This window comes from Meleagris gallopavo, chromosome 1 (assembly GCF_905368555.1).
Source record: "Meleagris gallopavo chromosome 1, MGAL_WU_HG_1.1, whole genome shotgun sequence".
Lineage (NCBI taxonomy): Eukaryota > Metazoa > Chordata > Aves > Galliformes > Phasianidae > Meleagris > Meleagris gallopavo.
Genome location: NC_139404.1, coordinates 184172498 through 184199482, shown reverse-complemented (window position 1 = coordinate 184199482; position 26985 = coordinate 184172498). Strand labels below are relative to the sequence as shown.

The 26985-nt window shown below is 40.3% G+C and overlaps 1 protein-coding gene across 9 annotated transcripts in view; it reads left to right on the top strand.

The window, feature by feature from the left end:
• Positions 1-26985, top strand: part of FAT3 (FAT atypical cadherin 3) — a 451950-nt gene that overhangs the window by 320749 nt on the left and 104216 nt on the right. For all 9 annotated transcript variants that reach the window (XM_085216394.1, XM_085216393.1, XM_085216390.1 and 6 more), the window contains 2 exons: positions 22930-23244; positions 25578-25788. In XM_085216394.1, the coding sequence (XP_085072520.1) occupies positions 22930-23244; positions 25578-25788 (526 nt within the window). The remainder of the gene's footprint in view (positions 1-22929; positions 23245-25577; positions 25789-26985) is intronic.

Below are 26985 nucleotides of genomic sequence, written 5' to 3'. Positions count from 1 at the left end.
CCAAGGAGGCTGTGGATGCCCCATCCTTGGAGGCATTCAAGGCCAGGCTGGATGTGGCTCTGGGCAACCTGCTCTGGTGGCTGGTGACCCTGCACATAGGCAGGGGGTTGAAACTAGGTGATCACTGTGATCCTTTTCAACCCAGGCCATTCTATGATTCTATGAATCTATTTTCTTCTATCATATATTACATCAATTTACTAAAGACAGGAATCTGAAACCGGGGAATATGAGTGGAGTTTGAACTATGGAAAAACGCAGAAAACAGGCTGCCAATTTTTTCTTCTCACTTTTTTGTAGATGCCTTCAAATGCTGGTGTGATAACTTTACCTGCACTGATTTTTCCATGGGATTATATGCAAACAGCTACTAGAGCAATGGAGGCTCACCAATAAGCATTTAATGCAGGATCTGCAGCCTTGTATTATGTCAGCTGATTTGGAAATGTCCAAATGTCCAAATGAGTAATTTCTGGTCTGCTTTTCAATGTACATGTGCAGCTTGATAGGAGAGGATTGTTTAATCCAGGCTACAGCTCATTGACTTGCTCATTCAGCCCAGAAAGTGGATCTGAGTGTATGCTTTCTGATTCTGAGTAATTTCTGAATGCACTATGGGAGATGCTGGCTTACCTGAGCCTCCAACAGGGAAAATCTTTACAACACACACCCACTGCTGGACAGTTTGGTTTGCTGGGGTGCAAGATCTGCATTTAGCAAAAGAATGAGCCAAAACTATTGCAGCCTTCAGCGTGCAGTCCTTTGAAATGCCAGAATGTTATGATTGGAGAGCTAAATCATCTGTAGTGGGACGTGACCTCTTCATCTTCTCTGTAGAGGAATATAATGTATTGGTGCTTTTAGAGTGCTGAGGCTTTTAAGCCACCCCTTGATGACCTCACAGAACACAGGCTTTTAACTCATTTGGCCAGTTATGACAATTGTAGCCATAGCAGATCTCTGTTATTGCAAACTAGGTTTAGATTTATTGTTGTAGATTCATTCAGAAACATCTTCTAATATCTGTCATAGTGGAAAACACATCTATTTTGAGCCTGTTGTTGGAATAAAAGTAGTAGCATGGTCAAATCTTTGCCACAGTGACAAAGCAACTGGAGACAATAGGTTTCAAACTACTCCTATAACAGACTTAACTTTCCAAGGTCCAAATCATGTACCATAATTTATGAGGAGGAGAAATGAGAGCAGAGCACTGGCTTAATGCAGCTGATTTTTAGCCAACTTGGTATGATTGGAAGGGTGACTGTGTCCCTCAAGTGCTTTGCTGCAGCAGCAAGTCCATGTACCTGAGCCTCATCCATCTTCTCACTGCCTTAGCATAGCTCTGAGAAGAGTGACAGTAACAGCACAAGGAGTTGTAATGAAGATAAATTGGTAAATCTGATGCGAGTGTCAAATGAATGAAGCGTGTATATTGGTTTCTGTTTACTGTAAGTACAGTAACAAGGTGCAATAAACTATTAGATGGCATGTATTTATGTGCAGTAATTACAGGAAAGAATAATAATGTGCTGTAATTGCAGCCTTCCAAAATGATTTCAAATTTCCACTCGTTTAATAAGAAGTTGTAATTGCGGGGGGTGTTTAGATGGAGGGACTGTCATTGTTTTCCATTTGGAATTAGGTCAGCAATAGCACAGTGGAGAGACCTGCTGGAACCTTTATAGCCACAGTCTCTGGGGGGAGGAGGCCTAGAATACTAAAAAGCAGCACTATAAATAGTGCAACCTCTCAGATCTTCACCCAAACACCGCACTGGTGGCTCAGCATTGAACCAATGCTGTGTTCTCTGCCATCCTCCGCTTTTTCTCCAAGATCTCCCACGCAAGAACTTAATATATTTAACCTTGTTTTGCTTTAGAGCCTATTCATTTAGGCTGTACCCTTCACCGCTGGTGATGCCCGAAGCAAGGAGTCCTTTGTGAGAAGTTGGCGTGTTTTCCGAAATGCATGGGCAGCAGTATGGCAATATGCTCGTGTGTATTTTTCACAGCAGAATTACAAAAGCTGAAGTTCATTGGGTTTATGTAGCTGAATAGTGCTCTACAGAACACTGATTGCTTAAACTCTGGATTACGAATCTGTGTGAGCATTTGTTTCATGGATCTTTAACATTGCCCACGTTTGGCAGAGAAAGCTGCATTTTTTCTTGGTGACATGCTGGTAATGGGGTAAAAATGAGGCAGTGTGTCTGATTGAACATTTTGTCTGAGTTTTTAATGGCTCCAAAGGCACATGCCTCTCCATTTTAACACTGAAGCTTATCAGATGATGCAAGGGAAGTCAGAAGTGTAGGTAAACAGCCTGTTATTCCAGCTCCACTTTAAAAATGGCTAGTTAAAGCTTTGCAGAATGTTGGTGCTTGGGAGAAAAGAGAACTGCTTTTTTTATTATTATTTCAAGGGTGTCTGAAAGGATTTGTAGAGGAACAATTGGTGTAAAGGGAAAACTTTCTAAAGAGACGATGAAAGCAGTGCCATGATGTCCAAAAAAAAAAAAAAAAAAGAAGAAAGGGAAGTAATGAAACAGTTCTAAAAACAGCAAAAGAGAGCTCATCTTGTCCCAGCGGGTTTATGAGCAGGAGATGCTGTCTTAGAGGTGGAGCTGCCTGCAGGACAGGCTCTGCAGTGTTGGTTCTGGCCTAGCCTGGTGTTCCTAGCACAGGAGGACACAATCTGGGCTCACTCACCCCATGCTGCTGATCCCATCCCACACACTCTGTTCCTCAGGAGCTGTCTGTGCACCAGCCTTCTAGAAATGCACATACTTCTCTCACCCCCCTCCTCTCTCCTCCTGATTAGTAGTATTTTTTCTTCTGTCAAGTTGCTATTTTCAGAAGTAGCCAACAATTTTCCAAAGGCAGGAGGTGACCTGAGGTTAAAACTCTCTTTCAGAGACAGATTTGCATATGACATTGCACTCTGCTTCTAATGTGTACTCATGCATAAAGTCTTATGCAGCAAAACGCAGGGAAAGTCCTGGTGTGATTCATCTGTCTGCACTGATAAGTGGTCTCCCTGCACAGACTATCGTCTCTAGCTAATGGGATCCAATAAGATGAAGAATCATCAAGAGCATCACTGAAAAATGTTACTTGCTTAGTGGCCTCTGTGCAAGAGATATGAACAGGAATTTTAAACTGCAAAATAATTAAGAGACAGCGTTTTTACAGATTCTTCTCTTTTCCTTGACTATTGCAAATTTAAATAGCTCCCAGATGTCCTTTTATTTTAGATAGCGACTTGAGAAGTAACACAGATGACAAAGCCTAAGCATTGGAAAGACTGTGTTTTTCTTCATGCGTGTGGAATTTTAATTTTGCTTTGTTATTAAATAAGAAAAGAAAAATCTCCATAAAATTGTTATAGTAGGGTAAAATAAGTCTGAATTAAATATATGTATATATCTATTTAAATCTCTCCCATGTGAGATTCGGATTGCCAATGGGAAATGTGCACACAGATCTGATGACATAATATATATCAAAGGCAAGGGGCAGGAATGGGTCTCTATATATCAATAGCTGTGACCCTCAGCTCTTCTCAGTTACTGAATGAAATACAAATGGCCTTGAGAGACTGGATGTGCTAAGAATGGCTGTGACATTTCCACACAATTTGTAGACTTTTAAGTCACTCCTGAGGACGCTTTGTTTGCTCTTGGCCTTGTGCTTATGGTTGATTTCAGTCTTTATTTTTCTAAGACACTGTTCATCTGCCTCTTTTAGCTCACTCAAGATTAGGTTGTTTCTCTTACAAATGTTCCGCACATGCTGTCACAAGGATGATGCAAAGGATAAACATACCACAGTTCAATTACTGATCACTTATATCCAAGTATCTGATTCTGGCCTTTCTTGGAGAGTGCATAAACTAGCTAACGATAATCTGATGCCGTACTGAAGTTCTTACATGGCATCTCACACTGGTTTGTCTATGCCATTGATTCAGGATACTGATAGTAATGAAGAAAAGCAATCTTCTTTTCTGTGTTCAATGAACTTCCTAAATCAAAGGTCTTCATAACTTTATATGCAAAACTTTGTTTTAGCTTAGGAATGTTTGACAGTTATGGCAATGAGTCAAATATTTATGGAGCTTTTATAGATGTATTGTAAGCTTGCATTAACTTGTTTGGTTATTAAAATAAAGAAGCACAGCTCATTTATTATTTAGTCACTCCTCAGCTCTTGGAACAGATTTGATTTTTCCCTCCGCTTGTCAATAGATCCTTCATCTGCAGTGGAATACTGCCCTGGGCATATCTTCCACAAAATAATGTTCTGCTGCACAGCAAGTCTGGCTAGAAATGGGAAGGAAACTATTGTAATAGAGCAAAATAAATTTGAATTTAAAAAAAAAAAAAAAAAAGTATTTAAATCCCTAATTTCCTAACCACACAAGTTTAGCCATTTAGATGAAAAGTTACAGGTTGTTCCATAGCATCATTAATGTTCGACAAGACAACTAAGATGACCCAGTCCAACCATCAACCTAACCCCTCCATGCTCACTCACACGTCCCTCGCTGCCACATCTGCCCTTCTCTTGAAACCTCCCAGGATGGTGACTGTATCACCTCCCTGGGCAGCCTGTGCCGGTGTATCATCACTCTTTCCAAAAAGAAGTTTTTCCTAAAACCCAATCTGAAAAAAATCCAGTAGGAAGATATAGATGATTTTGCATGTACTAATTCAGGTTCATAGATGCATAGCGAGAACAGAGATGTCGAGGAGCAGTGCTTCAGTTCACACACTGCTGTCTAATACAGGTGTTGTGCCTCATTAAAAAAAATCTCATTTCTGATTGCCCAGAGCTTTGCCATAGTTAGCAATGATTTGCATGTATCTGGAGTTGGCAGAGGGGAGGTAGCTTGTTTTACAGATTTCATGAATCACTGACCTGAACTGTTGGGTCATGAAATGAAGAAATGAAAATCCATAAAGCATAGCACTCTCAGCTTTTTTTGTGCAGGGCATCAAATGCTCATCTGGGATTTCCTGTGGACCCACAGAAATCCAGCAGCAGGTCTTGGCTTTAAGCCCCTCATCACATGCATGCATGGAAGCAGATACTCAGCCTGTAGGGTTCTTGTCCTGCCTTATCAGGCCTTCCCCACCTCATTCAACAGCATTATAGAAAAGGTGGAATTCTGCCAGAGAGCAAATCCAGCCTTTAGGCTGCCACCCTGCTAGGTCCTGAGCATCAGCAGTTTCTGAACCCTCTGGACCTAATTAAAACTTCACCAGACTTAGCATCGTGCAGCTGTGAAGCCAAATAGTACAAGAAAGTGACCTTTTGGATTACTAGTATTATGTTAAGGTATCTATGATGTCAGTGCAGGGAGGGGAAAGTCTTATTTATTATCCTGGGGGCTCAGTGGGTTCTCTTGCTCACCCTAAGTAGAACCCTTAGTCCGGTTTTAGAAGCTCTAATTTTCTTGAAATTCATAGAATCATGGAAGGACTTAGGTTTGAATTGACCTGAAAGCCCACCCAGTTCCAACTCCTGCCATGGGCTGGATGCCCCCCATCCAGCCTTGACACCTTCAGGGACGGGGCACCCACAGTCTCTGGGCAGCAGTGCCAGGGCCTCCCTGTCCTCTCAGTAAAGAATTTCTTCCTAACATCTAACCTAAATTTCCCCTCTTTTAACTTAAAGCCATTCTCCCTTGTGCTGTCACTAACAGACCATGTAAAAGTCAGCCCCCCTCCTGCTTGTAAGCTCCCTCCAAGTACTGGAGGTTATCCCTGGTAGTACCCAGAATGAAGGAGTTAAGCATTGGCACCCATGGCTGCATTTCCCCAGGTTTGTCTGAAAATGGGTGAGTTAACACATGAGAGAAAAGCAATTTAAAATACACCCAACACCTGTTCTTTCTGCTCTGTTTGCAGAACTATGAAATGGCAGAGCATTAGATCAATGTAAATGGGATGGAAAAGTATTATTAAAACAGCAAACATTATTGTGTGGTTTGAAAATTAGGCCTGCAGCCATGTGTTAAATGCTGTTGAAACAGAGAGGGATATATTAATGGTCTTCCCGTATTATAAATCATTCCTTGTGCTAAGGTTGTGTAGGCAAATTCTGTGGTTAATCTATACCCAGTTCTTTTCTGTCAGGATTTAGGAGTTTGGTCTAATGCTGCTTTCCTGCTGATGGATTAGCTCACAGATTAGCTCAGGATTTTTCCTCTTTGTATGTTTCTTAAGATCTATAGTGTTCTTTTTATGGGATGGAGCCCACCTACCAGTCACAAATTGGTTGGATGTGCCCTTTCAGGATGTCTGTAGGCCAGGCTCCGTGCTTGTGAGATAGAGAGTCATTGTGAAGGGCGCACTGCTTTGCTAAATTTCACCTTTGTGTGATGAATGCACCAACGTTTTAATCTTCTGCAGGAGCAGCAGGAACTCTTTCACATGATTTGAATCTATTTTAGATGTGCAGAGTCTGTATGCTTTCTGAAGCATGTCTGATTTAGCTTTGCATCATGTGTTCTGTAGCATTTGCAACACTTATCAGCTGCCAGACTGTTAATTTATGTCTGTAAGTGTGAGCACACACATATGCACTCACACACACGTTTTGAGGAGGTCTCCATTTCCTGCCTCTCAGGCTAAGACAGCTGAGTACTGGGTTTAAAGCAAGAAGGCATCTTCTTTCCCCATCAGCAACACATTGCATCTGTACTAAAATCCCTTCTGGGCTTAGAAAGTCCTTAAATATCTTTTAATTAATCCAGCATTTAGAAATGTTCCTTTCCACAAGTTTGTATCCATTTGCCCTTTCTTCTGAGATGATCAGTGCTCAGCTGCTCAGAATTCATGCTTGTTATCTCTACAAAAAGGTAATTCTGGGATATTTTCACATCTCTCCAATCTGTTCTATGTTTTCAGGGATGCTTCACTTCCTGCCACCCTCCACACGCACAAAACCCAGCACTCTGTGGTACGGCTTTAGGGATCCTGGCACCAAGTCTCCAGTTCCTTTGATATGCTTGGATAATGGCGTTCTTTGGGGCATGCTCTTTGATAACAGCCTGTCACAGTATTCATGGGGTCTGACTGCAGGTGGTTCCTAAGACGCCCTCAGCCTGATCTGATCATTTTCACTTTCAAATGTGCCCTTTGATTTCCAGGCAGCCCCTTGCAAGAGTTGGTCCCTTCCAACTCTATCAATTCTATGATTCTATAAAGGAAAAAATAGAATATCTCTTTCCTTTTGCAAGTTCTGTTATATTTTACTGTCTTCCCATGATCCTCTTTTCTCCATCATGGAGAAAACCCTGCTCTTATCAGGGTCTCATAATTTCCAGTGTTGGTGATACCCTGACAGGTACTCATGGCCCAAAATCTGCCCCACCAGGAAGTGCACTTGATGAGAACCTTTTTCTATCACATCTTGAATACACTGCCATTTTCTTTGAGTTTTGTCATATACAATCAGAATGGTTTCAGTTGGAAGGGACCTTTAAAGGCCATCCAGTCCAACTCCCCCCCAGTGAACAGGGACACCTACAGCTCTATCAGGTGCTCAGAGCCCCCTCCTTGAGTGTCTCCAAGGATGGGGATTCACCGCGTCCCTTACAGTCTTCTCACCACAGCCTGTAATGTCTTTTGATATTTTATATTTCACCAGCTCTTTTGTTTTCCCAGATTACCACTTTGTCCCTTTCCCACATCATCCACCAGCACTGAGCTAGACCAAAAAGATACACAAAAAGGGTGAAAAAATACCATGCAAAAATATGCAGAATGTATTTTTTTTTTTTATTTTGAAAATAATTTCTTATGGCAAAAGTACATTATTGTGTGATACGTGATGAAATAAGATTGGAATATTTAGCATAGTTTGTAACGTGACACAAATTAATGTATTTACTAGACACCTAGAGATAAGAAAACATCTAATCAGGTTGAGCATCATTTTAATAAGCATATTTGACACCTTTCTCCCTAAATATATTACCATAGAACACAAAAATCCTAATGCTTTTCTTATCTGACTGCAGCTTGATAATAATCAGAGACCAAACAATTCTTTTACTTTTTACGAAGATATGATTTAAAAACAAATTTACAGAGGCCCTGAAGCATCAAGTGCTATGAAATCTGCCCTCAAAAGCAGTAATTTTCTTTTCCCAGCCTAACAAATTTAAGTTGTCAGGAAACAGATTAATCTCCTCATTCTGAAATGTAATATTGCTGTTTGCTAATCTCATGATACAGAGATGTTGAAAATGTTATCATAGCAGCTCTAGAGTATTTTATGTTTTGGCAAAAAATAATGCTTTCTTTGGCAAGGAATGTTCTAAATATTCAAAAGCAAGGACTAGCGTAGATAATTGAGAGCAAAAATGTCAGAATCAAAATAATGAATTATTTTTTCTCACATTCCCTGGGAAAGTAAAAGTTATAAATATTGCTAATAGCGGTCTGTCAATTTATGGCTTCAACCAGCATGTTATCTTTAATCAAGCTACCAATAAAAATCTTAATACTTTCTGCCATAGACTCACATATATTTGTTTTTCCCTATGGATCTTGTTCCCTTCTACTACCATTCCAGAAAATGTTTAAGGCATTGTATGAATAAAAATGTGTTCTTAACCTCCAAGGCCGAACAAATACTTTAAAGACTTAATTGAAAAAAAGCATGGAGATTTTAAACTTGTCATTTTTTATGGGCACTTGTTTGTTTAGTTTGGATGGTTTCATTTTTTAGCCATGACAACAGTTTAAAAATAATACTGAAAAAGAAATATCCAGAAAGCCCTGAGTTGTAGACAACCCAATTTATCTCAGCGCAGACCATGTCTTGTTATGAGACAGAGCAGTGTCATAGAGGTTTGGCCTCTCAGCTGAGTGAGAAACAGAAGGCAACAGGATATGTGTTGATAAGTAAGATAAAGGGCTAATTGCCTTACTCCTAAAAGAAATCCACAGCATATAGCTGAAGGAATAAAAATATTGACATAGGAGGCTTGCTTGCATATTGCCCAGTTCTCACCCTTTTGTTCAAATGGACCTGCCCAAACTGCCTCTGTGTGCTGCAGCTTTGGATATGTGTCTGTGCAAGAAACTCAACTACTGAAGTCCAGCTCTTGTCCTTTTTGTGCTGGCATTTACCAAGTACCTCTTCAGTTCAGGATATTTCAGTATTTTTTTGCAAGCCTGGCTGAAGCCGTAATTCAAGCATCTTGTCCAGGGAGTGGCATTTTAATATTTGCTTTAAGTGTCTTCTCTTCAGGCATTTAATTCTAATATCCCTCTGCCTGTGAAGGTATCAATTCGAAGCTGTGGCTTTTTTAGTAAGAAGGAGTCTGATGCATAGAGAGGATTTTGTGTTTCCTGCAGCCATCTGAATCCAACTTTCCTCAAGCTGCTGAGCTCCCAGAAGACCCCTCTCTGCCACAGCACGGTGCTCAGCATGGCGCTGTCATTCGCCCTGCTTCTTGACAGAGCAAATTATCCTGCTCGGAGCTGTGGGCTGTTTTCAGTACCGCCATCAGTTCTTGCAGGGCTAATTTGGGTCCCTTCGTCTGCTCCTCTCTGCAGCATGAACTCAGATCTGCCTCTGAGCTCTTCAACTTGAGACCCCCTGGATCCTCTTGGTGCCTGAACAGTAGCAGCTCAATCAATTATATATTCACGCTCTGTTTTTTAAAGGTTCTTCACACACACAGATTCACCAGACTCATGCAGCAAAACAGGGACTGCATCTTAAACTTCTCTTGATTGACAAACTGCCTTTGCCCCAGTGACCCTGTAAATAAGATCTGGATATTTTGTCAGATCGGTATTCTGTGGATTAGACTCTCTTAATTTCCCACTTCTAACACTAGAAAGAACTACAGAGAACAAGCACTGTGTCTGCATATTTACTATGCAATTCCTTAAAGGAAGCAGCAGTGGTGCGGATGGCGTTGGCCATGGATGCACAGCATGAGCATGTCATGACCCCAGCATCTCAGCATCAGGATTAGTGCCTGGCTCTGATATATCCAATCTCCCTTTGCTGAGGTATCACGCCTCCAGTGCTGAGCCAACAGGATACACTTGTGCTGTTCAGGCTCTCCCATAAATCAGGAGCTTTCTCACAGCTATTTCCAGCCAAGTGCCTAGCCCATTTAACATCCCCTGAGACTATCTCAAAAGCAAAGCGGCTCCTGAAACTTTTCTTTTTCAATCTCTTCTGCTGCAAACCAACAAAGCAGCTCATTAGAAGGACTCCTTCTGCTTCCCTCCTTTCTCTCCCTTCCCATAATGAGGGCTGATTGGAGACCCATAACATGTATCAATGAAAATTCTCGTTTTTTTCCCATATATCATTGGCCTTGCATTACCAACTTGGGTATGTTGTCTCATGCCGTGTTTTATTGTCCCCCAGATCACATTATTGGCAGGGCAGTCTCACAAAGGTTAATAATGTTACTGGGTTGTCTTTTGGTCTGACATTCTTACTCATCACTTTAAATCCACTCATTTTACCAGCAGCCTTGGACATCCCTAGTGAAGTTAATTGCATGCTGCTTACCACTGCCTTCAGCCCCACCTCTATAAATTGGAACTTCTTGTAGGTGATTGTGCCTGCTCCTAACTTTAATTTCACAACCAGGATAAGAATGTTTGGGGTTGATATATCCAGCTTTTCTACTGCACAATTTGACATTTGCAATCCAATCACTTGACTCTTTGGTTCAGCTATCTTCCCATTACCACAGCATGTGAATACTTGGTATATGGACTCAATGGGAAAATAAGCAGTAAATTATGAGTCTAAATGTAAGAGTTATGGTGATTCCATAAACCATGGAAGGGAAAGTACAGTGCTTCATGCAGTTGCTGGAGTACCAGGTTAAAATTGCTGCTTTGGCTTTAGAGTGTCCCAGGGTATGAAATCAAGCAAACTGTCTTATGAGGACCTGGATGTCCACACAGTAAGACCATGAACCTTAAGGGCTATGCATGGTAAGGTCTTGATATTAAGTTATTATATAAATGGCTGCCATCAGTAGGAAACAGTGAGTTTATATTAATCTTTTTTGATTAAACATTTCCCTTTCCCAGATAGAAAATACACTGCCTATGGTCTACCTACATTCTACTGACCCTTTGCACAGCAGTGAATGCCATCCTGTGGCTGCAAAAATCAAATGCATGTCAAAGATGAATGCTGCAGAAGAATAGAAGCGCTAAGAATATTCTAAAACTTATGTTATTTTAAAATTCCTTCTGCATTGCAGGAGTAGAATGTCATCTTTTTATTATTCAGACACACAAAGATCCCTCTCTAGGACTCCAGGCAACTGTATAATTAATTAATTATAACAGTATTAATTGATTAATTAATATTAATAACCTGAACATTTTTAATGGGTTCTGAGTGTTACTCAGGGAAATTCAGTTTTCTGGCCAAGATTTTTTTTTTTTTTTTTTTTCCAATGCATTTGGAATATTAAAACGGGGGATGGAGTTTCATGTTGTTTCTTAACCCCTAAGATAACCCCATACTCACACCTATTTAGTTATGTCATCAGTACTGTCTCTAGATGTTCTGAAAATTATTCATATACATTGCTCTTTGCAAGATCATTAGCTATACATGTAACCAACAGGAAAAATTGTGTTAAAAGAATGATGTATGACATCACTGTTTCTTAGAACAAAATCTGTTTTGGTGTAAAAGTAGGATTCTTCCTGGTGAATTACGATGCATGTTGTGCTGCTGCAGTGGTACACCTCTTCTCTTACCCTTCAGCTGAAGGCGTACAACTTCCATTTATTTATTTGTAATGCAGCTGGAGACAAGGGCTGGGCAAAAGCTGAATGAGAAAACAAGTGCAGCTGAGGTTGTTGAACTCCAACTGAAACCTTGTTCTTACCAAAGCCAACAGGAAAATACGTACTGACTTCAAGTCAGAAGATTCCACAGCTGGTAAAGTCCACAGTCCTGGTAAAGGACAGTCCTTTACCAAGCAGGTATCTGTGATTCTGAAGAGAAGGCTCTGAATAGACCTCATTATGGCCTTCCAGTATTTAAAGGGAGATTATAAGCAGGAGGGAATCAACTTTTTACATGGGTAGACACTGACAGGACAAGAAGAAATGGTTTTAAACTAAAGGAAGAGAGATTTAGATGAAACTCAGAGACCTAACATACCTATCATGGAAGATGCTGATGATTCTTGTCTTTATCAGTGGAACGGTGAGCGAATTTCAGTTTCACATCTTCTGTCTCTGAGTGTAGACAATGAACCTGTTTTCCAGGCTGAGTTTTTAAAGTAGGAAACTAAACATGAAAGGAGTAAAAAGGTACTCCATCAATACAAGTTCTGCTCCAAGTTAGCATCTGAATTTCTCCCCTGCACACAGTGCCATGATCATTCTCAACCAGCTTGTAGAATTGACCCTCCATCAACATAAACTGGATAGTAGATATTTATAGACACTTTGGAGACAAGTGGAGATTAAGATAATAAGGCTTGTCTTTGTTTCCTATTAGATGAAACTGTGATTAAATATGGCCCAATTAATGCTTATTATCTGTCTAAAATGAATTTGTCACAGGAAGTTGTGAAGTAGACATCAAGAAGTCAAGTAGAATTTTTATTGCTAAAATCAAAGCAAATATAAGTTTACTTTAACCTGGTCTGACAAAAACAAGATGAAACTGTCATTAATAAACTGTCATCTAAGTTGATTAAAACTTTGCTTTGTACTTCACTGCTTATCAAAGAAACTTACAGCAATTAACTTGAATATCAACAGAAAAAAATCTTTAATTTTTTCCCATTTAGATCAGTGAACAAGGTCACGACAGTCTTCCTTGGTGACAGTTCACTAAAGCAATTGAAATTTCTGAGATATAAAAAGTTCATTTTGCCTTTTACAAGTTCAAAATGTCTCCCCAGAATCAAAAATTGGAAACGAACTATACCCCTTGAGGGTCTGATATTAAGTACTTTCTATCTGGGTAAGAAAACCATTTTTTATTAATCAGTTCTTTTACTGATAAGTTTTATTTTGAACATAAAACTTTAGAAGCTTCCTTTCTACATGGAAAAACATAAAATGCATATAAACGTCAGAGACTACTCATCATGCTATCGGCTATAAAACTCTCTTTGAGGTATTCTATGCAGGATTTTCCCAGCATATGCGTATGGATTGAGTGCATTCATTATTTCTTGTTTGTTGTGGAAAACTAGGGTGAGCTGGAAATTGAATGTGTTCTGCAATTACTGATGGGATGCAGTGCCTGGTTCTGGCCTTGCCTGCTTTGATATTGATCAAAGGCTTGTTGATAAGCAATGAATTTTGTAGTGAGGTTTGGAATGGGGAGGTGAGTAAGAGGGTACGTGTACTGAAATAGCAGAATTCATCACCAAAACTATAGCTACACATTGCATTTTTCTTCAGTGGCCAAAACATTCTCTGAAATTTCCCCCCTCCTGCCATTCATCGCCTCGCTCTGCTCCCTTGCTGCCACCCCAACACTAGTTAACCATCTGCCTTTGGGGGGATTTTGTTTGCTTTCAGCAGTGCATTTTAAGCCCTGATTATTTTCAGTAATCCTGTTTGTAGCACAGATGCACAAACAGCGCATTGACGGGTAAAGGTGGCTACAGATCATTGACAAGGGAAGAGCAAATGGTTGGAGGAGGAGCTGGAGATGGGGCTGGATGGATCTTCATCTGCCTTTCTGACAGGCACAAGGCGATGTCATCCTCCGGGAACACGACCAAAGGCTGTTTGTTAGAGCAATTAAAAAAAAAAAAACGTGTTATCTTTCCTTCAAAAATACATGGTTCTGCTTCATACAGCAACATCAAATTTGGATGCCTTGTACCTATAAAGTACATTAAGAAATTACAGCATGCATCTATCATCTAATTTGTGGCTGAATACATGTATTACCTACTAAATAATAGCAATACCATTTCAAGACTGTCACAGAGCCTTACTAAGGGGGTTTCATCCAACATCAGAAGGCACTGGCTGTTGGCATGCCTAAAATTGTTTATGTTTGGATAATATAGTTCAGAAGAGAAGACAATATTTCCTTTGTATATGGAAAGTTTTCTTTGAAGTGACTACTCTGTTGTACCAGGAACTGTATGCCATATAATATCTCTAAAGACATTTTAGCAAGAGCAGGGAAAGCTCCTTCATATTATGTCATAATTCATAGTTACAAAGTTCATAGAATGGCCTGGGTTGAAAAGGATCATAATGATCATCTAGCTTCAACCCCCCTGCCTGCGGCATGGTCACCAACCACCAGAGCAGGCTGCCCAGAGCCACATCCAGCCTGGCCTTGAATGCCTCCAGGGATGGGGCATCCACAGCCTCCTTGGGTTCCCGTGTGTCACCACCCTCTGGGTGAAAAACTTCCTCCTAATATCTAACCTAAACCTCCTCTCAAGTCTTGGAGTAAATTGAACAACATGTATCATGTTAGCATGAGGCTGCTGATTTATTGCAAAATAGACAGAGAGGTATTGCCACGAAATAAATCATCTGCACTGTATTTGTGAGTTTCTAGTAAAATAATTGCTCAACTTTAATTTCTCATCACTTTGAATATCTGGGGACCTATACTATAAACCAGTGCAACAGCACACCGGAGCAGGGATGTAAAGTAAAATTTGTTTTGCTGCCTGATTAATAAACTCCACAGTGACTATAGCTTGATTAGATTCTAGAAATATATTAGCATGCATTTTTGCATATAGCCTTTCTGCTTACAGTTGAAACAGAAAATAAATGACTAGTATTAGTTGTAGGAAAAATTCTTGGAAGCATTGCTAAAATCTTGCGTCTTTATTAATATCCAAAATTATTTTCTTGCTAGTATATGATTAAACATGTTGACTGGTCTAGTATGAAAAAGGGAGAATTGGGGATGTCCAACAATCTTCATAATTTCATGGCAGCTTTGAAGCAGGAGTTCGGCTCCTGCTTATAGTAGAGATTAGAATCAAGTGAGTTCTGTGGATGGAAAATGGTAAGTAGTTGAATATTTGAGAAGAAGGGAGTGCAGTGAGCTTCGAAGTTGATACATACCTCTTCTGAAGCACAGAAACAGAGAGCTACTACATTACCTGAGTGCTGAGATAAGATTTTTGGAGAAGTGCATTATCTGTAGAGGTAAATATGGTATGGGTGAACAGTCTCACATATCAATATTTGATCACAAGTGTTTCTTATCATGAGAGAAGCAAAATCCACAAATGGCTGAAGTAGATATTCAGGTATTAAGGGAATTAGAATCGACATAGAGATTATTCCTAACATTAAACTGCCTAAGTATCTTAATTTTCAAGCTTGACTTTACTTAAAGCTGCTTGAAATGAAATATTCTCAGATTTGACTCCTCATCATTTTCTGTTCACAAAAGTCTTTGATTCTAATCTTTGCTATCAGCAGGAGCTAAACACCTTCTTCAAAGTTTGCTGTGAAGATCAATACACAACTTTTATCTTCTCTCTTGCTCAGAGGCTGAGGGTAGTTATGCTTCTATTTACTAATAGTTAATTCTAAAGAGGTTCCAAATCTCTGTAAAAATGTTCTTAAGAAATCACATATTGTTCTTTATCTTGTTTGTAAAGTGTCAGTTTGAAGCTGGTTAAACATTCATGCGTCCAGATATTATAAGAGGACTATTTTTAATGTTTTGGTTTTTTCTGCTTTCCAGGTCTTCCCTATTGTATGCTGTGTTATTGTAGCCTTTTCAACAAAGAAATTTTTTATATACTCAAAAGGCTTTTACAGTTGTGAGACAGAGGTGGATGTTCCTCCTGTGACCATCTCAAAGTTGCCAGTCCCATAATTACAAACTTTGCAAACTGCTTAACGTGATATTATACATGCAGCTCCAAGCATCACTTTAGTTGATGGCAATATAGCCTACAAGGTCAGGAAAAATCCTAGTTGAGCAATGCCTTTTCTTACCGTAACTGACTACACACTACTGCTGTGGAGGAGAGGTGGAGATCATTTAACCCCATGTGTGGAAGGAGGAGGCACATTTTGGGAAGCAGTAGGCTTCGAGTCACTTCCAGGCAACATTTTATCTGTGGTTTGTCATAAACAAAATTAGATGAGATTGGTATTCCTGAGAGCAATAGTGAAAAGGAGAAGAGCAGAATCCTATTCTGTGATTGCTTGGAGTTTCTTTTGACATAGAACAGAATTTCTATTGTGGAAATTGAATGGAGCATTGTCTGGTTCTGCGCTTACCCTGGCACCCATCAATTCAAGAATACCTTAAATATGGCTTCATGCACTAAGATTGCCAGCGTAACAAACTTAAAAAGCAATGCCTATGGAAAAAGACTATTTTTCTTTCTGAGAGCCACTGTTGAGAGCTATGCAGATCCTTCCTCTGCTACAACTAAAGCTAAAATAGAAACCTTCAGTTTGTTTTCAGAGCTGATAGGTCTTTTATTTTCTAAATTTTCAAAAAGGTCATAGGATAAAGTATGGCACAAAATAAAGGACTCTTCTTCTTAATTAGGAGTATTTCAGGAGTTCTGGATCACTCATTCTGGTATTCTGTACTCCCAGGTCATTGCTTTCCATTTGTTTACTGCCTACTGGTAACAGTAAATGAGTCTGACAACAGTTACTGTTTGAAGCCTGTAAGACTTCTGTCAGTGCTGTTCTCTAATATTAAAGTTTGCAGATACTGCAGGGAGCATTTAACTCCAGATGAAAAAGCCAGCCTTCCTTCCTTCCTGACTTTTGGCAATACCACGTTGAAATTACCTGATGTCATTGTTAGTTCTCAAATGGTGTAACAGACCATTATGCATCGTTTTCTAGCTTGGATGTGGCTGGGAGCCATTGACTTTTCTAATCAGCCACCTAGAGTGCTTGTGTCAGTAATAATCTGTATTTCAGAAGTACTCTAAATTATTTATTTCTCCTACTTGGCCAGAGCGAATCTATTAATTTTTTATGATTGAAAATGAGAGTTCCCCTTATTAACACATTGTAAAGGAAATCAAGAAAGATGGATCATATCAATATGATTGACACTCTTTTCTACAAGAAGTGTTTAAGTAATTTGTCTTTTGGGACAGCACTAAGTTGTGTGAGGGTAAGTGAAATAAACAGCTGTCTGCTTCTTTTCCAAAGCTGCCAAATAAAGAATTAAAAAAGAACAACATCTAGTTTGCTACATCTAAATCTTGTTTATGCATTGGACTAAAAAAGATTCTCGCATAACTTGTATTTTTTTCTCCTCTATTCTGTATGTCTTTGAGCCAGGCCACCTTCACTTTGTACCAATGATCCAAGATGTAGTTCAGTAATGTAATGTATTTCAATAAAAAATTCCTTGTATGAATTTAGCTGCAAACTTAGTCTGTCTCTGAAGTAGGCATAGATAGTAATTCAGTGTATTTGACTTTAAAGATCCATTCATCCTTCAAGGAGCTCTGCTTTATAATCTTTTATTTCTGTTACTTGGGCTGAATTCCAGAGGCTCTTACAATAGGTATTGCAGCTCGTTTTCGCATTGGCAGAAGAAACAAACCCATTAGTCACTAACAGCAGGCGTATGCCTCCGCTCTCAGGCTCCCTTTGATCATTTTTTTCAGTCTGAGTAACTCAACCAGATACTCTTTTCTAAAGTTTTATGAAGCAAAATTGGCCTTGCTGGCTGGGGGAAGGGAGAGCTTTTTACCTGGAAGCCTCGGATGAGATGCAGGCATCCCAGCTCAGCCTTTTTGCATTAAGTGGTATAAACGCGAGGAAAATAAACAAGCAAGTATGCCATCTTCAGCATTTTGCAATGCTAATGATACTAATGTGACAATTCCTCTTGACTTAAAACTGGGTAGGCTATGCATTTCCTCCTGCCAAGGAGTGATGTGGAAGAAGATTCTTGTTCATCTCAAAGCTTGATAATTTGTATTAAACACCTACTGATTGTTTATTAGACTTGTTAAAGGAAAATTCCTGCTAGCTACTCTCCCTGGCTGAGTTAGTAATTACCTTGGAAGTCATGAGCTTTGGTTAATGAGATTCAATACTGTACTTTCAAAGTCAGGAAGGTGGTCCTCACAGTTGTATATGTATTCTGAGAAAATTTGAGGGCTAATCCTTCTTCAATTAAGCGTGACACTCCAATTCCTAGGAGGAGCGACTGTCTCAAAATAACATGGTTAATGTCACCAATGTTGAGGACTGCTAGACTTGCACCGTGTTTTGCCAGTAATTTGGCTGAATTTGAGATGTTTCCTCCATGCGTTCCCCACGGTCATAAAAATAAGGAGTTTCCATATCTAACATTCCAACTGTTTCACGTTAACACAGTTGACCTTCATTTTCTCTGTGAAAGTCCACTGCTATGGAAGTCTCCTTGTGGTTGATCTGTGGCCTTTAACATAAACATAATTTCATATAAACTTATTTTGGGTAGTTTTAAGGGCTACATACCAAACCTACTGAAATGTATCCAGCAGAAGAGATAAAAATTATCTTACTTGGATTTTGAAGGTTCTGTTATTGTATTGAATTTGCAGTACTCTGCATGATGACATCTTTTGTGTTTTGTCCTGGTCCTGAAAGCTGAAGGTACATTATTGTTGCTCTGCCACAAAATTTCCAGGTAACTAAAACCTGTATTTGTATTGGTTGACATAGTTCAGTAGAGGTGTAAACATTAAAGCCAATGGGGGAATGCAGATTCCCAAAAAAACTGCTCATTTTATGAAGAAAATTTTATGAAGAACTGTCTAGGCTGTGGGAGAACAGCAGTGATGTTTAAGAGTTCACTGTGAAAGTGATAAATAAAGTTCATGTTCTTGCTGTCTGAGGCTGTCAGACCCCATTAAACATGTTGCCATACTCCTGCTAAGATATTTCAGCCTTGGTAAATGGACCAGTCCTTCATGTGATAGGTCAGGGAGTGAAACCTCAGCTGCTCTCACAGCTGTGTTCCAGCTCAGGAAGGTGATATCTTCTTTTGGGCTGTGTTGACAAGGCATTAGTAGTAGTACTATCAAATCAGAAGGGCAGAGGATGCAGCTGATCAACCTCATCTCAGGTTGTACCTGGGCCAGAAGCAGAATGTCTGCACCCCAATGTCTATCAGTCAGCATGGCTTGAAGTGTTCAGCATTTAGCAAAGCACATCCAGACCAAGCAGCAGATCCTCATCTCCTTCAGGAAAGCTGTCATGCTTGTCCTAGCCATTTCGCCATCCCGATTGCTCTGAGGATCACCTCTTGTGGGGTTTGTGATGCTTTGTAAGCATACACTGACTTTTCTGTCATTCGTGTGTATCACCTTTCTTTTCCTGTTTTTTTTTTCCTTTTTTCTTTTTTTTTTTTTTTCTTTTTTTTTCTTTTTTTTTTCCCATCCTGCCATCTGCAGGTTTCTAAATGAAACCTCACTGGTCCTGAGTTACAGTTTCTCTCCTGGCAAGCAGATGCCTTGCACATTTGCACGTCTGCCTTTCCCATTTCCAGAGATACCAGCTGTGAATTAGCTTTTGTGTCTTTGTCCTATAAACGTCCCAACCTCCCTTCCCTCCCTGGTTGCTTTTCACTGTGATTTCCAGCTGTTCAAGGATTTTCTGAGATCTCCAGCTGTGTTTGAATTGATATTTTGTTGGTTAGAAGGGCCCTGAAGTGCTGTGTGATGTCTTGATGGAGGCACAGCAGTTGGTTAGGCAACTGCACCACTTCCCCCATTCCCTTACAGTTTGGTTTTGCACTGTGCTGCGTTGTCTCAGAACAATTCTGAATAGGCAACATTTTGTCTTTTTATTAGGACAGAGCCAGACTTCAGGCCCTCTGTGTTAGTTCCTTTTGATAAAATGGCATTTTGTGTCATTGTTTCAGGCTGAGAGAGCTGGGGCTGTTTGGATTGGAGAAGAGAAGGTTCTGGAGAGACCCGAGAGCAGCATATCAGTATCTAAAGGGGCTGTAAGAAAGAAGGGGACAGACTCTTTAGCAAGCTCTGTGGTGAAAGGACAAGGAGAAATGGATTCAAACTAAAAGAGAGGAGTTTTAGACTGGATATAGGGAAGAAGTGTTTTACAGTAAGGGTGGTGAGGCACTGACACAGGTTGCCCAGTGGTGGATTCTCCATCTCTGGAGACACTCAAGGTCAGGCTGGCAGGGCTCTGAGCACCTGAGCTAACTGTACATGTCCCTGTTCACTGCAGGGCAGTTGGACTCAATGGCCTTTAAAGGTCCCTTCCAACACAAAACAATTCTATGATTCTTTAATTCTATTTTCAATTAGCTACCAGCAACTATTTTCAGTGCAATTTTTCTGCTACAAAAAGGATTTCCCACAAGTTTCAGCTTGCAGGAACAACACAATGCCTGCATCTATTTGCTGCCACACCACTGTAGTCACACTTTCAGCAGTAACCTAGCAAACTGTGAGACTGTGTGCAGTGAAGGCAGGAGGATGGCTTAGCTTCTTGAGCAGCATCTTGGGTTAAGCATGTTTTTCTGTTTTTCGTCACAGTTGCTTGGCTGTTATACAACTGTGTTTTTCAGGGATTGTATTGTTGTTACTTTTTGTAAACTTTTTCTTCTTTTTTTTTTAATTTATTTTTTTTATTTTTTTATTTTTTTTATCCTGGCTAAAAGCCTGAGGGAAATGGTTTTTTTCTTAAAAGTTTTCTACTGTTCTGTTCAGACAACAAAAATTTCTTGATTCATGATTTTCTTTTTTATGCAGTAAGAACATTAGCGCCCTTTTGGGTGCTTTTGGGGGTGTTTTTTTCCAGTATTTAAATAAATGTGTCTACTTTTGTTTCTGTGCACCATAGCCTTCCTGTACTGCCCAGCACCATGGGTTATTTCATCTGTAGAGTCAGCAGAAATCCCGAATGAGGGTTTTCTTAACCTGCACTTCTGCTACAGGCTCAGGCAATTCTGCCGCAGCAAACCAAAAACAGAGAGGATCAGCTTCAAAAGCAGGGCAAGAAGGATTTAATAGCAGGGGGGGATATCTGGGAGAGGTGGGGCGAAGGGGCTGAGCGCCCAGCTCACTAGGACAAGGCAGATCTGCAGCCGTGTGTATAGCCCCCCAATGATGGAAGACGTCTGCACTGGGGAGCACAGCGAGTGGGGACGGATGGCTGTGAGCAGGCAGGAGTTCGGGGGCTCTCCACGTGCCCATGCCCACTGCAGGCAGATGGTGTGCTGGTGGCACACAGCATGGGCTGATTCCTGACAGCAGACAGCCTTACCATCACCATCCCAAGGGCTGCTAATTGCCAGCCCCAGCAGCATCTCAGGGGACAGAGGCCGGAGGCTGTTACACAGTGATGGGAGAACAGGCTGCACTCTGCAAATGAGTTATGGGTTGATTTGGGGATTTTATGTTTCTACTCTGTAATGTCATACCACTTATTTTTCTGTAAATAAGGGATTTAAGTCCCTAAGGCTGTCAGTCCACCACTCCCAATTCATCAGTTTTGGCAAGTATAATTAAAATAAGAAATTGCAAAGATCTTTTGCTTTTCTCTTAGAAGATGTGTGTTTCTCTGTTGATGTTAGTACTAAATCAGGGTTACCTTAAGTTTAGAATTCTTGTTGCGAGGCAAGAACAGCATGGGCCAGGATTCCCAGAAAATGCTCACTTTGGCTTAGGATTGGACATCGGGACTGTGTTTTTTACACATTAACATTTAAGGAGGAGTAAGACACGGAGCAGTTAACCAGCAACACACCCAATGTGTGGGGATAAATACAAGTCAAGCAACTGGATGGGACACCTCAGCTTCCTGTCACAAAAAATGGCTACTGTGGGATTTCTCATTAGCATACGTAGCTGAAAGTGAAATCTGAACGTCTTATGTGCAAACAGAAATAACTTTATGCCTTATTTCTTTAGGAAGTACAATCAAACTTTTTAGAGAGAAGTTTGAAATTGATTGCTTGCATTTTGAAGGCATATTATTGAAGCTCATGAGCACTTGTTGATCTTGGATCCTTTCTTTTTCACAGTGTTTCCAACTGAAAATTATTAGTAATTCTGTTTACATTGCAGCTAAATTACTAATTAACTTTTCTCTCAGAGATTTTGTTTGTGTATTTGTGCCAGCACAGTGCACTTTTTAACAGTACAGCATTTTATTTTTTTTTTTACCACATGCCTCTCTATGCCCCTTAAAACCATATAAAAGAGTTTTAGAATTAATGAGCTGTCAAATCCCAGGTAATGAATGAAAAGAACCAGCACAAAATCCTGTCATTGTTTAAGAAATCCCAAATAATTAATGGGAAGAAGTGACAGAAGTTCTTCTATAATTTAAGAATAAATTCTTAATTGCGTGACTGAAGAAACTTTAAAATATGTCTGCAAAAAAAAAAAAGCAAGGATATTGCTTAGTTGCTTAATTCCAGTTCAGTCTTCTTCTGAGCTACATAATTTGCAATTAAAGGATTTCCATTTTTGGGGAATCATTTGGGCCCGGATTGGAAGGGACCTCAAGGATCATGAATCTCCAACCCCTCTCCACAGGCAGGGCCATCAACCTCCCCATTTAATACCAGACCAGGATGCCTAGGGCCCCATCCAGCCTGGCCCTGAACACCTCCAGGGACGGGGCATCCACAACCTCTCTGGGCAGCCTGTTCCAGCACCTCACTACTCTCTTGGAATAGGTTCCTCATCCACAACATTCATGTTCTACATTCATCTCAAAAGGAAAAACTTTCACCATTCCATTATTGGCACATTATAATTCTGCACTCAGCATGCCTATAGCTGGCATGTGTTGAACGTTATTTATCGCACAGAAGACCTTGTGAACTACAGGTTAGGTTTGGAGAGGGAGGACTGTTTCCTTACGTTTTGCTGCACCAGCTGACAAAGCAGCTGTTCTGCTTTACCTTCTCAGAGTAATGCCTGTAATGCTGCTGTTTTACAGGTGACTGTCTCAGACGGAGGCACGTCTCCCAAGCAGTCCTCGGTTTGGGTGGTGGTCCAGGTTCTGGATGAGAATGACAACAAACCCCAGTTTCCAGAAAAAGTCTACCAGATCAAGTTGCCAGAGAGGGACCGTAAGAAAAGAGGGGAGCCAATCTACAGAGCTTTCGCTTTTGACAAAGATGAAGGCCCTAATGCAGAAATCTCCTACAGCATTGTGGATGGAAATGATGATGGGAAATTTTTTATTGATCCCAAGACAGGGATGGTGTCTTCCAGAAAGCAGTTCACAGCAGGGAGCTATGACATCTTAACGGTAAGTGTGCTTCCATCAACATATAAATCCATATGTGACTGACTTTAAAAATAGCTGTCGTTGTGTGTAGAGTGATACATGACTATTTAATGTATGACTTATGTGTAAGATCTGAATGTATTATAAAATTTCTTATTTAAGTAAAACTACAGACAAAAAGTAGATTCTGAGATTGCTCAAGCTATTGCACACGCTGAATTATTCTCAGACTGTTGAGAATTAGCTTGCAGATTGTTGGCAGGAGTCATTCCCTCAGATACACTAAACAGAAGACCAAAAGCTTGTGTGCTGACATGTTGAACTGGGCTGATAAAGCTTCAACTGAATAATCAGCTTTTGTGTAGACCCAACTGTTTGTCCTCATGGAAGGATCCTTACGTTGTTCATGTCTGGAAGTTTCAGGGAGGAGGAATACTAGGTTCTGTATGAAATAGTGCATTGGGGTTTAAGTATGGGAGCAATTTCACTTAAAAGAAATAGCAGTCAAAGTAATTCTCAAAACATGCAGACAAGGTCAAGGACAATAAAAAGATGTAGTTGATAATACAGAGTACCAGGCTTGCATATGTACTCTTTGTGTACAGAAGTAAGCTGAAGTTGTGTATAAAGAGTCCATCAAAACTGTAGAAAATAGGGGACAGAAAGTTGTCAGAGGTTCACAGTCAGACCCATTGTAAAGGAAACAATGTCATTAACAGGTATCTGTTGGGAGACCTTCATAGGGCTGGAAACTATGATAGGAAAGTAAAAGCATAGATATCAAGATATTGAGGGATATTCAGATACTCAGAGGTCAGCACCCATCGGGTAAGTGCTTTTCACTGTGCAGAGCTGGATGTGTGGGTTGTGGCCCTCTTTGTAATGTAACAGCTGCAGGTCTTCTACCTCAAAGCTCAGCTTCTTTCCCCTGAGGGCATTCCTGAGCAAGCAGGGTGATAAGCATTAGCACCACGCCCACTTAACACATTTCCACAGAAAGAAATAGGCTATGATATTTCAGGAAAATAATTCCTGTTTTTAACAGGCGTAGTAACAGCATTTTTATACACCAGCGGTCTCATATAGCCAGAAACATTTACTTAAGTTTTAAAAGAAAAATCTTTCACACTCTTAGGGCATTGATATTATTCATTGAAGCACCCATTTTGTAACCTACTTTCAGCCTTGTCTTATCCCTCATTTTGTCACTGGTCATCATGTTGTCTCTGTGCTGAAACCATAAAGCATGTCAGGCAAATACCAGGTCTGTCCATCCCTCTAGCATACATTGGAATATAAAGAATTAGAACCAAGCTGGGCAATGTTTGCAAACACAACTGAGAAGAGAAAGCAGGGACAATAGGTACAGCAAAACTATATATTTGTTTTGAAAAATGGACGAAAGAATCTGGAGCATATTTGACTCAGTATTGAAAATACTGATGAAATTAATAAAAGGAATAGACATAGACCTGATGGAGCACGTCCAGAGGAGGGCCACAAAATGGTCCAAGGGATGGAATACCTCTCCTATGAGGACAGGTTGAGAGAGTTGGGGCTGATCACCCTGGAATAGGCAGCAAGGTGACCTGATAGCAGCCTTTCAGTATCTACAGGGGAGTTATTTACAGGAAAGAAGGAGACAGACTCTTTACCAGAGTCTGTTGTGATAGAACAAGAGGAAATAGCTTCAAGCTCAAAGAGGATAGATTTAGGTTAGATATTAGGAAAAAATCTTTTACGGTGAGGGTGGTGAGGCATTGGAACAGGTTGCCTAGAGATGTGGTTGATGCCCCATCCCTGGAGACTTTCAAGATGAGGCTAGATCAGGCTGGGGCAACCTGATCCAGCTGTGGTGTCCCTGTGCATTGCAGGGGAATTGGACTAGATGGCCTTCAGAGATCCCTTTCAACTCTAAGGATTCTGTGATTCTATGATTCTAATCTGATCTGCAATACAGACACCGCTTAAAGCATTCAAACGTGGTCTGAGTGAGCATGTGTCATTAAATACATGGCTTAAAACACAAGGGCTTCATTCGCTGCAAGAGGAATCTGGTTGGAAGATGTCATCTTGAAGGGGAGGATCTCTGTATGCAGCGCATCTCCCAGAGGCCTCATCAGCCATTCTAAGTCAAAATATTAAAGTTTGAAATCAGACTTCTCAATGAAAAGTCAAAATGTAATTGAAAAAACTTGAGAACTGTGAAATAAGCATTTATCTCCCTCTTTCTTACTTGAGTTTTACAGAAAGTATTGGAAAGGCCATTTTAGGCATCTTCTTGTGATAGCATTAGGTCTGAAGTACCAAGCTGGAGTGCTCAGTCTGAGTCCTGTTTTCTCTACACCCACCAGATAAAAGCAGTGGACAATGGCCGGCCCCAAAAATCTTCGACTGCACGCCTCCATATTGAGTGGATCAAAAAGCCCATGCCATCACCCATGCCCCTGACTTTCGATGAACCCTTCTACAACTTCACCGTCATGGAAAGCGACAAAGTGACAGAAATCGTTGGGGTGGTTTCTGTGCAGCCATCCAACATCCCTCTCTGGTTTGACATTGTGGGTAAGTGGGGGACCGGTGGTGTAGGGGAGAAGCTTGAGAAGCAATGCGTGTGGATGTGGGGTGTTGAGATGAGATGACTAACCATGAATTGTCCCCCTCCCAATTAAAACCACTTTTGTAATGCTGATATGAAAATGCTATTTATACATGGTGATAACAATAATAATAATTCCTGCTTTTGTTATGACTCCTTAGCTAAGCTGAAAAAAGCGCTGTATGGCTGAACTGTTTTTTTTCAATGTATGTTATTTACTGCAATCTTAATGTTGTCTGTCATTTAAATTCTATTGTCATACTTTGCTAATCTCATTTCTAAATGTATTTATGGTACTTAGACTTGCTGTCCCTCATTTCTCTCTTTCTTCACCTTTTTTTCTGCATTCTGTTCTTTTTTTTCTGCTTCCGACTGCCCTGCTTCAAGGTGGCAAGCATGCTCGAGAGATGTTCTATATTCTACAGACAGCTTGTGGGCAGAACTGTTCAACAGAAGGTACCCTTAGTGCAAACACATTTGCTAAAATACAACTATCCAGGCTGCCTTTTATTTTTGCAAGTTCTTTGAGACAATTTATATTACATCTTTCATAAGTGCCTGTGACAGGATGCAATGCGACACATGGATGTGCTGTGTTTCTTTCTATGACAGCTTTTACCGTATTTGTGTCCAATTATTATCATTCTTATTCACGGATTTTCCGCAGTTTATCACAAATAATTAATTCCAACTTTTCACAGTCCAGTGCCATCCATTTAACTGTGAAACAGAATGGGATGCATCGACATATGGGTTACAAATGGAGCCACCAAAAGTTTGTCTTGAATGCGAGCTGAAAAAGAGAAATGTGTTTTGATGTGAGATTTCAACCACAAAATTGCCTCACGTAAAATTGCTTACGGAAACAGGGAGGGAGAAATACATTTAGCGAAGAGGAGGAGAAGCCACAGAAGCAGTGTTATTAAAATCACAGGGAAACGCAATTAAGGATGTAGCTGCCACAAAAACATGGAATGGAAGTTCTCGCTTGGTTGCAGAGTGGAAACAGGAATCGATAATCCTAAGCATTGCTTCCCTACTTCTGCTAGTTCAGTTATGTCATTTAAAATAACTCATTCGACATCTCCAAACTGAGGCTTTCCTCAGCAGCACAACAGCCTTGCAAAGTTGCTGTGATATTTTAGTATTTGCTGATACTTGTA